At 36.4% G+C, this 16,283-nt stretch overlaps 1 protein-coding gene across 2 annotated transcripts in view; it reads right to left on the reverse strand.

The window, feature by feature from the left end:
• rnf145a (ring finger protein 145a) overlaps window positions 1-14,539 on the reverse strand; it is a 23,917-nt gene extending 9,378 nt beyond the window's left edge. Inside the window, exons 1-4 of one of the 2 annotated variants that reach the window (XM_084132251.1) lie at window positions 14,270-14,539; window positions 12,605-12,848; window positions 6,818-6,926; window positions 3,916-4,007 (exon numbers count right to left, since the gene is read on the reverse strand). In XM_084132251.1, the coding sequence (XP_083988377.1) occupies window positions 3,916-4,007; window positions 6,818-6,926; window positions 12,605-12,788 (385 nt within the window). In that variant the 5' untranslated portion in view covers window positions 12,789-12,848; window positions 14,270-14,539. The remainder of the gene's footprint in view (window positions 1-3,915; window positions 4,008-6,817; window positions 6,927-12,604; window positions 12,849-14,269) is intronic. The other variant, XM_084132252.1, reaches the window with a different exon arrangement.
• Between the last annotated feature and the right edge of the window lie 1,744 nt (window positions 14,540-16,283).

A 16,283-nucleotide genomic window follows, 5' to 3' on the forward strand; every position in this document is an offset into this window, starting at 1 on the left:
GTTTTCATAATAGAATTGAAGATATAGGCATTTTGGTAATAATATGATTACTAATGATACCAAACTGCAATATGGTACATTAAAGCAAAGCAAAGCACCTGAATCTGAGCTGTGTGTTCCCTACTGTACTCACTGACGTTAATGAATGCATCTGTTCTTGCTGGAGTTAATTAGGCCCTACAGAATTCAGAGGAATGGCTGAAGGATTCAGTGGCACTCAAGAACTCAATGAACACACTAGTGAAAGAGCAAGCAGTAAACTCAAGGGTGAATCTCACCAACAAATGCTAGGCTTATATATCACCACACCATGAAAAGGGAATTTTTTTTATTTATTTTTTTGATTACATAAAGAAAATTAAGCCTATTAAATACCTATTAAATCCCATTCTAATTACTGTAATGCAGTACGAAAATCACCCTGTCTGTCTGATTCTGTACATAATGTTTATTTCTAGACAAATCAGCAAAATTTAAATTCAGTACAGCAATGGAATAATATATTCCTAGTACCTTACCCACAATAATGTATACCTAGGATTAAAGATGTACTTTATAATTATCTTTTTTTAACATGACAGTAGGCTACACTGAAGAAAATAAAAACTTACTTTGGACCAACTTATAAAATTATGTTGTTCTCAAATTATATTCATGGTTTGGAATCCAAACCTTAATTTTTAATATAAAAAAAAAAAAAAAAAAAAAAAAAATTTATATATATATATTATATATATATATATATTTTTTATATATATATATATATTTTTATATATATATATATATATATATATATATATATATATATATATATATATATATATATATATATATATATATATATATATATATATATTTTATATATTAGACGCAAATAAAAATGTTACTTACAGTAAGTGGTGAATATTTTTTTTTTTTTTTGCTTTTTACAACTTAATTTCACCATAAACAAAAGCTAAATTAGCTATAACATGAAAGTAGAATTTTAACTGAAGATAAAACTAAAAACATTTGTTAGTCAATGTTTAATTCAGTTAAGACAGGATAAATAAAGACAGGAATATTCTCTTCGAAATACCTTAAATGTATATTTTAATGTCTTTTAAAAATATGCTTCATCTTTTGTTATGTGCTAACAGAAAAATGCCAAAATAAATAAATAGATAACTGAACAAAACAGGTTTGCACTGGTAACAATGATTTTCATTCAAGCCAATATAAAAATGCACTTTAATATACTGTGCAGAAAATTTGAGGACAGATTAAGGAAGGTATAATCTGTTTAATTGTAATGAAAATAACATCATAACGCAAAAATCATAATGATCTAAAAACAGATTAACATGAACTAACAATGAAAAAGTATATTAATCTTAGTTAATGTTAATTTCAACACTTACCAATACATTATTAAAATCAAAAGTTGTATCAGTTAAAATTATTGGTACCACTTTACAATACATTTGTTAACATTAGATAACTATAAGAGTTAACATGAACTAACAATAAACAATACTTGTACAGCATTTATTAATCTTAGTCAACAGTAATTTTAACATTTACTAATACATTTTTAACATCCAAAGTTATATTTGTTAAAATCAGTTAATGCACTGTGAACTAACATGACCATAAAATGAACAAATATATTTTTACTATCTAATATTAACAAAGATATTGATATAAATATAAATAAATAAATAAATAAATATAAATATATAAATATATATATATATATATATATATATATATATATATATATATAAAGATATCATATTTTAAGCTTTAAAAATGTATTGCTCATTGTTAGTTCATGTTAGCAAATGCATAACTCATGTTAATAAATGACACCTTATTGTAAAGTGTTACCTTAATATTAAATGGGCCAGAGCTAACATGAACTAGAACATGAACCTGAGCTAAAATGAACAACTTTCCACATGTAAAATAAATGGTGTACTTTATTATATATTTTTATTTCATTTTAGGGTGAAATATGACCTTGACATGTTCTTGATGTTGAGATTCACCCTTACACAGTATAAAAGTCAAGAGAAACAAAAAGAGTGAGAAAGAAGTCAGAAAAACAGTTGATGAGAAAGCATGAGTCAAAGAAGGGGACAGATTTATGAAATGCAGTGAAAGAGAAAGTGAGAGAGAACGAGAGAGAGTGTGTGTGTGAGAGTATGACCTTATAAACAAGGGGAAGGGCTAACAGTATTTGTGAGTGAGAAAATAAAATCAAATAAAGGAAGTGAGCAGGAGAGGTTTTGACTAAGCTGACAAAGGATGGTACTTATAGCAAAAGTGATGACAAGGGAAAATATGAAATCTGCATCTCTGGCACTCGTGCAGCGTGTTTTAGGGCATGCGGCTTATGAGAGGGGAACAAGAGCGAGAAATGGCTTGACCTCTGACATCACATGCCAAGACATGCAAAACTACCTAACTCTCCACAGTGACAATGACACTGCATGAGCACACGTTCAAGAAAGACTGAATGAGAGCAGTTGAGTCTCACACATGACAAGAATATTAACACAGAGTGCTTCTCTTGTGAATGACTTGAAACACCCATTTGAAGTCAACATGAAATCAGAACTGATCCCGTTTACTTTATTAATGCAACTTCATAGTCATATTGTGAACGATTTATTGGTGTACGTTATTTTAGATAAAAAACAGTTGGTGTATGGAATTTTTCATCAGAATGTAATAACTTGCTCTTCCTCTAAAACATCTTTTTAAGTTATATCAATCTGACACATGAACATTTCAATCAGTCCTCTTCTACTAGCAATGTAGCAATGACAGAGACAGTAGCAAGAATGTACATTTTAAGCTCTTTAAGTGGAAGAGGAAAAATATTAGAGAGGTTGCAAGTGTATTACAAGCATTTCAGTTGCTGCATTTTTTATGTATTACATTTTTTTAAGTAAAAAATATGTATAAAATATTGCTGTTTATTAAAATGTATTGTTATACTGGTTCAAATAAATAAAAATGCTATAGTATATATATTTTATAGTATCTAATATATTATTATTATCATTATAAATATATATAGTGTGACATTAATATTTATTTTATGAATTTAATTATATTGATATTAAAATAGTTCATATTTATTAATATATATTAATTAATTGTGCCAATTAAATATTAAAAACTGATATATTATTTTGGTCACACTCTTACTATTAACTTGAAAGTTTGCCTCAATATACTTCTAATTAATTACTGCTTAATAATAGTTAGTAAGGTAGTTGTTAAGTTTAGGTATTGGGTAGAATATGGTCATGCAGAATAAAGCATTAATATGTGCTTTATAAGTAGCAAAAAACAGTCAATATCCAAGTAATATGCATGCTAATAAGCAACTACACTCTCAGAAAAAAGGTACAAAAGCTGTCACTGGGCCAGTACCTTTACAAAAGGTAAACTTTTGTTCCTTTTAGGTACTAATATGTACATTTTATGTACTGTTAAGGTACCAATATGCACCCTTTAGGTACAAAAGTGTATATTTTGAAAAGATACCACCCCAGTGACAGCTTTTGAACCTTTTTTTCTGAGAGTGTAGTTAATAGTGAGAATTGGACCCTAAACTAAAGTGTTATCATCATTTTTGGTATTATTTTGCCCAGCCCTAATAGCTCTATTTCAACAGAGCACATTATTTAAATAATTTCTTTATAATCTTTTATCAAAACATAAAAACTTACTCTGAAACAACTTTTTTCAACTGGTATATGCAACAACCGCTTTTCACAATCCAGTCAATTGATTTTTCTCACTGAATATCTTCCTCCAGAAATCCTTCACATTATACGGAAGTAAAAATGGGATCGAACAGCATTTCACATTGACTTTAAAAGTGTGATATAGTCTTTGGGGACTCTGTCAGGCACTTACAGATGAGCGCAGTCGTGAAGCGGTTGATGGACAGAGGCTCCAGGTACAGCGGGCCCTCGTAGTCAGACTCCAGCTCACTGCGCACATAGTCCCTGAAACACAGAACAGAGACCTTATCTAACCTCTCACAGCGTGACATTCCCAGAGTCATCACAGCCTGTGGAGGATCTATACTTACAGCCCGAGTCAGGCAGAGCAGAGCGGCGGAACCATCAGTCCGTCTGTTTTTATCAGACTAGAATTCCTGAGAGAATATTCACTTATATAACCCTCAGCTGAGTCCCAATGAGCACAAAAACAACCACCACTGACATTCAGAAGTCGAAAATAATCCTTTACCTTTAGATAAGGGATTTTAATAGGGGGTCCACAATAGGGATGGGCATTTCAAGCAAAAATAATATTCAAAGATCGCTAGGTATTATTCGATTATTATTCGAAAATCGCACCCCTCCCCCACATGCATGTATAGGCTACACATCAGAGCATGTGAGCGAAGCGGAGTGACACTTAAATATAACTTAAACTTAAACATAAGTTTCATATTTATATTTAAATAATATAATTATTATTATTATTTTTTTCATCTATGTTGATTATATGAAAAGGGAACCGCATGAGATGAGTAAGATAGGATCATAAGGTGCCCAATATATCGGGAGACATTTGGAGTGGGTCAGACATGATTTTGACCACTTAATTAAGTTTTGTTTTGTATAAATTGTATCTTAATTTTAATCAATGTTTCATCAACCAACTGCCTGGATTTAGTAATTAATCCGCTCTGGAGGAAATATTACCACTCCGCTCACATGCTCTGGTGTGAGACAATGTTTCTTCTTCTGTTGTCTGAGACTTGATTGACAGCTTTTAGATGCGTTATTGGCATCTTTGCTCTGATTACATGAACGTGTCACCACCGCATCAGAACTGAAAACATGGGGATTTTTTTAGAGACAATAATCGCACAACCTATTCGATATTCTATAGTAAAATCAACTAATTGAAAATTCAAAAATCGTGACTCATCCCTAGTCCGCAAACCCTAGGGGCTCTACAGTGCTACTGCAGGGGCTTCTACATTTTTTTTAATCTTAAATTAATTTATAAATTAATTAATTTAGTCTAACTGCAACAGTTTAAAGCATGAAGTGTCCAACATTCAACACTTTGTTTTTCGGTTAAGTGCATCATCTGGGTATTTAAAGTGTACTCTTTTTTTTTTTTTACTCATCAGTGTGGACACACTACTCGCACTATTTATACCACAAAATGCAGTAGAGTAGTGCACATGTTCACGAATTGGGACGCACCTCAAGTCTTCAGAAGACAATAGCTTTCGGTGAGAAATTTGATTATCAAAATGGCTTTCCATACAACATCATAACCAATTTCTTTCTGGGGGTGAAATAGGACCCAGACATGTTATTTGGGAGATGTGGACAGAATGGATATCACACATGACACACACATACCTGAATAAACATTTACAAAGCTTGTTTCAATCCTTTACTGAGCTCGGTTTGCTCAGAATGAGGCAGAGAGGGAATGAGTGAGGCAGGTAAGTTATGAGCTGGCAGTAATGGCTTTGCCACACTTGGGTGATCTTAATTTGAGCAGCCACTGCTTTTTCTATAGACACACATTATGCTGAGAAATGTGCTAAAAGCTCTCTCTTAATCTGACACTAAACAGCCACCTGTCAAGAGCAAAGCACCACACTATAATCGCAGACACATGAGCATGGCAGAGGAGCCTCCAGTAAAGAAATGTGTCTGTCTGCTCACATCTTAACTGTCTTTCCACCTTCGAAGCATTAAATACAAATCTCTTTGTGCAACATTATTTAAATATCCAAATACAAACTGGAAGTACAATTAAAATAATATAAAAATATCCTGTGTTTGTTCATTAATTAATGCAAGTATCGTTAAAATAGTTGTAAAGGAACACTGAGAAAAAAGGTGTAAAAATGTAAAACAGCTTGTCACTGGGGCAGTATCCTTAAAAGGATATCTTTGAACCTTTTTTACCACAAAAAGGTTCATAGTACTACCTTAAGGTACGTATTTGTACTCTAAGGTACTAATATGCAACTTTTAGGAGTAAAAAAGGTACAGATATGTCCTTTTAAGGGTACTGCCCCAGTGACAAGCTGTTATTCCCCCGTAAGGTTCAATTTTTACACCTTTTTCTACCTTCCTACTAATCTACTTTTGTGTTCCATGGGGAAACCGGGTTTAGAATGACACAGAGGGAAGTAAATAAGTGTAATACTGTTCAAAAGTTTGGGGTCAGTAAGATTTTATAATACTTTTATTTAGCAGGGACACATTAAACACATATAATTGATCAAAAGTGACAAAATATATCAAATAAATACTATTAAATAAATACTGTTCTTTTGATCTTTTCATCAAAGACTCCTGAAAAAAAAAATTTATCACAGTTTTCACAAAAATATTAAGCAGCACAAGCGTTTTCAACATTGATAATATTAAGGAAACAGTTGCTACAGTCACAATATTACTGTTTTCACTGTATTTGATCAAATAAATACAGTAATGGTCAGCATAAGAGACATTTAAAAATCTTACCAACTCCAAAACCTTAGAAGGTAATATAATAGAATATTAAATAATATTATATAATTTTTTATTTATTATATTATTAATTTGGTATGGTCTTGGGGGGTAGACGTGAATAGGCTTGTACTTGGTCCTGGTCCCCAATGCAACTGGCAATGGTAACACCAAAATTAAAATATTAATTTTCATCTTCAATGATCCCAGTATGACCATTATTGACCATACAAAACAGAATCTTTCTGGAAAGCGGGGTTGTTTTGGTAGAAAGCAGCTTTTTCTGTCTATCTATCTATATTGAAGTCCTAAACTCTCACCTTGAGATCTGATGACCTGCGAACAGCAGCAGAGCAGTGAGCACATACAGGTAGAGCTGCACCAGGTGCTGTCGGGGCAGCGTGAGCAGAACCAGACTCAGAATGTAACCTGAAAGAGAGAGGGATAAAGAATGAGACTGCTGTTAGAACGCTATGTGAGGATGCTGTCAAGCACACAGAAGGGCCTCTGAGGGCACATCTCTCTCAATATCCCTCAGACCGGCAGAGAGAGTCCATTCATTCAGACTGTCAAAGGAACTCGCACAGCCAGAGCACACTGACCGAATCTGGATATCCAGTTCATTGATAGTCACACCTGCATAAAGAGTCTCTGGCTATGTTCAGAATACTAGCATACTGGTTTGTGAGCAGAATACACTACTGTATATACTACCTGCTATTTAAATAGCATGTGAAATAGCATGCAATATTAATATATATATATATATATATATATATATTTTTTTTAGCAAATGGCGTTCAGTTTCCAGTTTCGAAAATAAACATGGTTATTCTGAATTTTAATAATTCAAGTCAGATCTTTTGGCAGTCTGATGGATTCTAGCATATGTAGCCCATATTATTAATATATAGACAATCATTAATGCTGGCATTCTGACCAACACCATTTTGAGTGTGATTTAGCTTTTATACAATAGTTCAATAAATAAAAACTTACTTAGTAACTTACATTGTAATCACAATATTGACAACTCCTTTGTCTATTTTTGGACCCGCCAACAAAAATAGGTCTGTGTTTCCCAAGCAACATTATTGCCGATCATGTATGAATCAGTGTGTTTGAACAAATCATTTGAGTGAATGATTAGAGGACACACTAACACAGACAGTTGCATGTTTAATTCCTAAATTAATTAATTGTTTTGTTTTCGAATGAATCGGTTGAGTGACTAATTCATTCACTACAGATGTGAACTGAAATTATACTTATGAGTTATGAGTGTTAAACAAATGCAATGGTAATGTTATTCAAACTTTAATTAGGTAGTTTATCATAAACAGCAGCCAACCAGCAAACTAGAAGAATGGAGAGAAAAAGAAAAAAAACAATCCAAAGGCTTTATCTTAAAAATCTAGTTTGTTTAGCTATTACAGTTTATATATTATTAAAGTCTGACAGCTGTGCTAGGAAGCTGAAAGAAACACATAAAGAATCGTGGCTATGGAAATGACAGCCTTCAAGTGTCATGTCAAAAGCACATAGAACCCATAATAATCAGCGATACAGTGTTGTGCTGCTTCAGACAACAGGACAAATGGATCTGGATTTGAAATGTCTAGTTAGTTGGACTTAGAAGAATGTTGCAAACCATATTCTTTTCCAAGTAGTTTCAGCTCGTTTCATCTAGAATCCTTGGTGATTCACTCACCTTAAATGCTATTTTGAGCCTGCAGTATGTTATGGCCATCAGTGAGAAAAATCAATTGGAGGATCTAGAATGGGAAAAAAATTGGCTAATACAAATTCAACATAAAACTTATTATTGGAATTGGAAATATAATAATTTATTTTTGGAATATTTCCATTAGACATTTATCTTATAAAATGCCTCTGACGATGCAATATTTACTACAAAAAAAGGTGCTTTTTAAATGAAATTACATTTAGTATCATGTCATAATAAACACGAGTACTGTAGTACATCATTCAACCTCTAATCTGACATTAAGTGGCTCACGTTGACGTCAGTGTGCGTGTTCCAACGAGTGTGTGTGTTCAAACGAGTGTGTGTAGACAGGATGAGGCAGGAGATTAAGGCTTTTGCCATGCACAGATTAGGCCTTCATTACTCCACTGCCAAACCCTCTTGATCCCTCTTGTTGCATAACTGTTTGTCTGACATTCAGCACTCATCCTCTCACCCGCTCCTCCAGGTCACTTCTGCCATTCACAAATATGAAAACATGTGCCATACCCCACTGTCTAGAACACAGGAGAAATACAAAACAGTGGAAACGTTCTACTGGCAGGAAGGCACAAAGTTTATCTCAGTATTGATTAATGTGGAGTATGCTGGCACGCTAGCTTGGACCAATGCAATTACCTGGGAATAAAGTTAACGCTGAAATATGAGGAAGCTCTTGCCAAGTCAGAGAGCAGAGGAATTGGCCAGCTTTGTGGCTGGATAAAATGTTGAAAGACAGCTCATATTATCCATAGATAGTAAAGATGGAAAGTGCCTGTGATCTTGCTGACAGTAGATGTTCTCCATGTCCATGACCTCTTTGCTATAGTGCCTTCAGCCAGACCAAACTCGTGTGTGTGTGTCAGGGAGGCCACAAATACATTATATTTCCTCAATATAATGATTGAATATATGGATCTTAACTGTTTGAAGAAAGAATAGAGCTGTTCTGCAGAAATGTCAGCTCCTGGTGTTAGGCAAGGCCATCTCTATTAGTTTTAATGTGCCTGCAGTGTCATATTTTAAAATTGAAGTGTTCCAACAGACAGGACAGGACTATTTTTTTCTGCTTCATCAGAGTAAAATTCGCAGGAGCTTCTCAGGTGGTTTTTCTCAACACTAATACAAACCCAGCAAGCCTGAGATTAAAGAAGTCCAAAGTTTCTCCTGACAGCAGTACTTTTCACCTGTGGGAGCTTCTGTACTTGGACTCTGTCCAACATTCAGTAGGGGGTCCTGAGGGTAACATAGCACCATCGACAAGTTGCACCTGCAGAACAAAGCTGCAGCCAAGAACAAAAGCTGCTGAATCTCTATTAAACAGAACACCAGTAAGGGCTCTGCTAGTGGTAGCTTTGAAATTCCTGCTGAAAAATCCAGCATTGCTGGTCACCAGCATAAGTTATGTTTCGCATGCAGGGACCAGCGTGGGACGCTGGTTGGTGGTTTGCTCGTCCCCACTCCCCAGCATGGGAAGCAGGAGTACTGGTGGACAGGCACCAGCTCAATTTTGATTGAAAACAGCATGACTGGTCCACCAGTACAGCTGGAATTCACACTGGTTTATGCTGGATTTTTCAGCCAGGATGTCATCATTGCTTCTAAACAATGGCTAATGTCAGAGCATCAATACGCTAATATAGCGCACTGCAGAAATGTGCAAAATTAAGTCATTTGTGAACATCATAACTGAGAAAAACAAATAATGTCTATTCGTTTTAAATTATACATTTATTGTTGCAAATACATTCAACCTACTGTATATGTGGGTATTCTCAGTCAGTTATTTTGGAAAGAACGTCACACTGACGACTTGTGTTTAATAAAAGAGTGAATGACATTTATAAGAGGAAAAGGGGAAAACATTTTTGCAAATCAAGTTTAAAACGTGCAACATTTTTAGAAATGTACTCTGTATTTATTTTGGTTTCATATGTTATAAAATGTTTAAAAACACGTGGTAACACTTTACAATAAGGTTTCATTTGTTAACATGAACTAACAATGAACAATAATTATACAGAATTTAATAATCTTAGTTAATTTCTAATTACTAATACATTTTTTAAATCTATTAACGTTAGTTAATGCACTGTTATCTAACAAGAACCCAAACATTTTTATTAACTAACAATAACAAAAGTTAATAAATGCTGTAAGAATATATTGCTCATTGTTTGTTAATGTTAGTTAATGCCTTAACTAATGTTAACAAATGAGACATTATTGTGAAGGGCTACCAAAAATGGTATACTCTTTTAAAGAAAGGTTTAAATTTTAAATATACATTTTCTTTTAACAAATTAAATAGTATATATATTATTTTTTTTACAGATATCATGAATAATTCATACATATTATGTTTTTGCAGTCATACCACATGGCATTCTTTCTATAATATAATATTCAGTTTTCAGTTTTTTTTAAACTAAGACAGTTAGTCTTTTAACGTTGTTTTGGGCTAAATGACTGATATGAAGGACAAAAGATTTCTAACATAAATAAGCAAAATGCAGTTTTGATAAAATGTCATATGTAAAACAAATATTATGTAGAATTATATGCTTTAAAAAAAAAAAAAAAAATATATATATATATATATATATATATATATATATATGTTATCAGTTATATCACCCTAACCCAAATTTCACTGTGCATTCATTTAAACAATTACTTTTCATTCTGTAAACTGGATGTACAGTATGACGCATTGTTTTGTGCTTTGCAATTTGCTGGGTTGTGGTCTGTGTTCTAAAGCTATTACCAGAAGCTGCCATTCTTATTGTAAGAACATATCCGCATGTAACCTCAAAAGCCTCCTCTCCAGGGTAAATAACAACCACATGGGCAAAGCGCATGACCACACATACGAGACAAATCAGGGTCATTAGGGTTTGTTCCTTTAGGTACTATACAAACACCAGCTTTCCTGGAGTCTGCAGCTTTAATTAAAGTTTATAAACCATTTAAACATGGGGTTACTTGGGTGAAGTTGTACTAAAGTCTCTTAGAAACAAGACCAAATGAGCTGAAACCTAAAAAAAATAAAAAATTAAAGCATGCTCCAGAAGTCAGAAACCCATTCAGATAGAAAAACAAACACAGACAATTGAGAAGGAGGGGGAAATGAAGTCATTCACAACAAAAACTGTTTCAAATCACACACATCAACACAGCACGAGCCCTGTAAATAACTCATGATCTGTGTCTGTTGGGATGTGCAGCAGATGATGCCACGCTCCACTGAGTCTTTTCAAAGCTCAGTACAGGGGGCTGTCTGAGAGACCTGTGGTGACCTGACTCCACCATTGTCAGCACTAGGACCACAGGGTAAATAACACTGAGAAATAGGTTTGAATAGATTTTATTTATTTATTTTCTGGTGATTTTTCTTTTGCATGCAAGGCTTTTGGACAGTACATTTCAGTCTTTCCCACTCTCCACTCAATCATCTTGCTGCTTGTGCCACCATTATTCAAATGAGTGGAAATCTAGAGCAAAAACTCCAATTCAATGCGATGAACAGACCCCCTGTCTGACCTCTAGAACAATTTGTTTCTCTCCTCTTTCAATTGCAAAGAATCTTCATAGACTGCTTGACTGTCCTCAACTATAACAAACCACACTTTATCTTCTATAACAGAGTGAATAAATAAACGCCTGTTTCTCCAGACTCGCGCTTATCAATAATCCACAAATCACAGCACTTTCATAATCACTAAGCCATAGCTATTTCAAATTTATTTCGATTTATTGTTCAGCATTACTTGAGCATTTTATAATTTGCATGGCTGAATGATGTCTTCCTCTTATCTGAGTGACCATAAATAACAGAGTATTTTAAGATAATCCATGCGATCACTCCCATGTGATCATCGAATCCAGAGGATTAAGTTAACTCAATACAATATTTCAACTTTCCACATCCACCCCAGGCCGTTTACCTTCAGGAGTTAGAAGTACCGTGACTACTGTACTGTCCTCGCTTATGAAATCAGTCAGACGGCGGGCCGCGGGAGTGAAAGGGGGATCGAGCGGGATTGTTTATTGGTGTCGATTTTCATCTCATCTCATTTTAATGATAGGCCTTACGCATCTGTCAATCATCCCCGCTTGCTATTTGGGGAATGACCTCAGCGCTATGATTGGTCGAACTCTTCTTATTTTGCTGTTGCTTGATTTGAGGAATGCGAGTGCACAGAGGAGTCACCAGGTTTTTGCGTAGTTTAGAGTGACAAATCGTACCAGTGTACTTTGAGGTCAAAATGCGTAGCCGCTACGCAAAATGCGTACAGGTTGGCAGGTCTGCCATGGTATACCCCAAATATTATCGCATAAAAACAGGCTTCTTACTCACCCACATAGTGAAGGTAGAGGGCCAGGTATTTGTACTGGAAGAGGGGGTTGTTGTTGAGGCTGCTTCTCTGGATCTTCTGGAAGAAGGAGCTGACATCCCAGCGGTACAGCACCTCTAGCAACATGATACTGGGGACCCGCAGGCCCACATTCAGCACTGCCTCCACCCGCTCCTTCACAGCCATCACTCCTGACTACCGCCAACCACACACAATTCACTGGCACTATCACACACCAGCACTGCACTGATAAGAGAGAGGTAGACAGAAACAGACACAGAGAAAGAAACGTTCATGACCGTAAGTCATTAACAAAAGGTGTTTTCTGTCTCAAGACAAGCTCTAAGCACAAGAGAAGCTCTGAAAACAAGACCAAAATCATTTATTCCATGTATCAACCAAATATAGCACAAAATACAAAAAGATTATATGCAGGCTATAATTAGACAGATTAAATATAAAATGGACAGAGTCAAACACAGGTTATTACATAACACATTACAAGCCGGAGCCTTAAACAATCTAATATGCTGCATTGTATACCATAACCTAGCAAATAATGTGTTTGCAAATAACTTGATTGTCAAAGTTCCCCATAACACTGTAAACAGTAACCTTGTCCATATAGGGAAATAGTTACATAATGGCAAATACAAAGCATCTGTTTTGCACTCAGTGTGCTAAGTACCGGTATACAGTATTTAGCACAGTGAGTGCAACTTTTGGGAGAGGAGTACATTTTTGTAACTTCTTTTGTAAAGTAACTTTGAAATCTGTTGTGTTTTTGTGCTAAAAATGGTCACAAATAAAACGTCTTTTTGAGATACACATATGCAATAGCCTAGGCCTATATATAATAAAGTGATAAATAGAGTAGCCTATATGCTTGTTTTTGTGTAGATGGATAACACTGGCAGCCTACTGTTATTATGGTTACCTCGTAGGCGAATGCATTTCTGTTAACGGGTGTTACATAGAGTAGTCTAACTTTTGTCATATCTATGACATTTATGGTTACTGAGACATTTCAAATGTATAGGCCTAAGTTACTTGTCTGTAAAAAAAAAAATATATACTTTTAAGAACTTGTTGTTTGGACTTCCTTTGGGTGGGGTCAATCCTTATCAAAAGTAACTTTTTATAAGACTCCAAATTTATAACACCCCAAACCCTGCTAATGTAGGCTATTCTAGTGCTAGAACCAGTATTAACTCGAAATGAACTATAGTAACCCCGAGCTCATTGAAAATTCATTGTATGAAACTGGCTGATCGCACAACGAGCCTGTTGCAGGATTAAATAAGCTCCTCTGCAAAAATTACTTATTTTTTCGTCCTATCGACGTAAATAAGAACAACAAGCGTGAGGATTTTATGTGTTGATGTTATTTGTGCAAAGGCTCGATGCTGCTGCTTTAGCACGTTGTGATAACCGGTGTTAAACGTTTTTAATAAAAGGTTAAGACTTGTAAACAAATACCTCTATCGTTGCCTTTAATCACACGTTATGTATAATATTTGAATACAGCTATATGCAGCACGCGGCTATTTATGTGCCTATTCTCTCTAGAGATGCTGCTGAACCGTTGTGACCTCAGATAACAAACACTGACAGACCCCAGCTCAATGAACCACAATTTACAGAGCCAAAAATATCATTCAACTTACACGAATATGACTCTCGCAAGTGCTCGCGCCTAGGATGTCCGACCTTTATTCTTCTGTCGGATGTCAACCATGTTGACGGAGGAATGAATGGAGTGGTTGGCGGTCTCAGTGAATAGCATTCCTACCGAAGAGACGCGGCGCGGCACCGGGACTCGTATCACATCATCCCGCAGCCATTACAGATTGCCACAGTGATCGGTACTGAGCATGTGCGCCGTGGAGAGCGGATTAGCGAGCGCCGTGGCATCATGAGGGCACACGTTGAAGACTGAAAGAAAAAGAAAGAAGAGGGGGTGGATAGGTGAAATGATAAGGAGTCAGACCAGACGACATTCACAATGCCAACTGTGGTATAAAGATTAAGAGCGCTATAACCAGATCACGTGCTGTGAATAATAATAAAAAATATATTGGACTTTTTCTGTAATGCTGCATCTTCACATTAATACCTCTCACTTGATTAGATTAATAATAATAATTTCCATGTAGTTAAAAATAATATTTGTATTTATTAAATATACTTTTAGATATTAATATTTATTTATAATAAAATAAATTAAAACAATTACAGGAGTCTGTTGTTTAATTTCAAATCGAGTCTTTGTGGTGGGTTGTGAAGTAGCCTACGGAAATGAAGTGTTCCCAGTTCATGCAAGATTTAAAAAAAAAAGTGAATTATTAGGCCTACTGTCTCTGTCACGAATCCCTGTATCTCTGTTTCAAGGACTTTTATATTTTTGTCTTGTGCCAATTTGTTCAGTTCCTGTTTATTTAGTATTTATTTAGTCACGGCCACCACGTCACAATCTCAACACGTCATGGCCGCAGTCTCGTCACGTCATGGCCGCTGACCAGGCCAGAGTCTCGTCAAGTCATGGCCGCCACGCCAGAGTCTCGTCACGTCATGGCCGCCACGCCAGAGTCTCGTCACGTCATGGCCGTCACGCCAGAGTCTCCACATGTCATCATGACCCACGCACCTCAAGTTTCCCCAACGGCCGTGGAGCTTGGTTTGTCATGGATCTCCTTGATCACTGGATCAGTCCAGGGATGAAGGAAACTGATCGGTAGTGTGATGGATTCACAACTGAGGTAAGTGCAGCAAGCCGAGTGGTCTCAGCACCCTCAAGTCCGGTGGTTTCAGGGCTCTAAAGTCTGTTGGTTTCAGGGCCCTCAAGTCCTGGTCTCAGCGGTCTCAGCACCCTCAAGTCCAGTGGTCTCAGCAGCGTATCCAGGTCAGATGGTTGCAGAGTTACTGCCACTGCTGTCTATGATGGCTACCGCTATCTTGTGTGTTTGGCTCGCATACACTCCCACAGGTCCTCCCGAGGCAGCGGCTACCACTACAGCTCCAACTGAGGCAGAGGTGGCCAAATATTAACTCTCTGTCTGCCTTGTTACATCCAAGGAGGGTGAATATGAACTCTCTGTCTGCCCTGTCACAGCCAAGGAGGCCGAATATGAACCCTTTGCCTGCCCAGTCACGATCACGGAGGCTGGTTATGAACTCCCATTGTTCCCTGTTGCCTCCGTTACAGCCACTGAGGCCGATGAACTCTTTGAGCTCTTTGAGTCATGGTCACAGAAGCCAATTTTGAGCTCCCTGTTACGGCCATTGAGGCAGTGAATCCCTCTCTGTTTCAGTGTTGCCGTGATATCCAGCACCAACAGCACTGTGATGTTCCAGGCTCCCGCCATGGTGGTCTTCTGCTCTGCAGTGGTCCTCTACTCCGACTGCTCCACCGTGGGGGTCTTCTGTTTAGTCTTCTCTACTATGGTGGTCTTCTACTCTGCCCTGGTGGACTCCTGTACCTTCAGCCCCCCTTTGGTTGTCTTCAGCTCTGCCTGCTCCGCCTTGGGGGTCTCCTACTCTGCCGGTTCCAACCTGATCACTGCCAGCTCCGCCTTGGCTCCCTGAACTGTCAGCGCCACCTTGGTCTTTAGGCCCACTTCCACCACACAGGCCTGGCCCTCCATCCTTTCCCCTGTTCCACCTTCGCTCCACCACCCTCCT

The sequence above is a fragment of the Abramis brama genome (genome assembly GCF_963993115.1).
Source record: "Abramis brama genome assembly, chromosome: 13".
NCBI lineage: Eukaryota > Metazoa > Chordata > Actinopteri > Cypriniformes > Leuciscidae > Abramis > Abramis brama.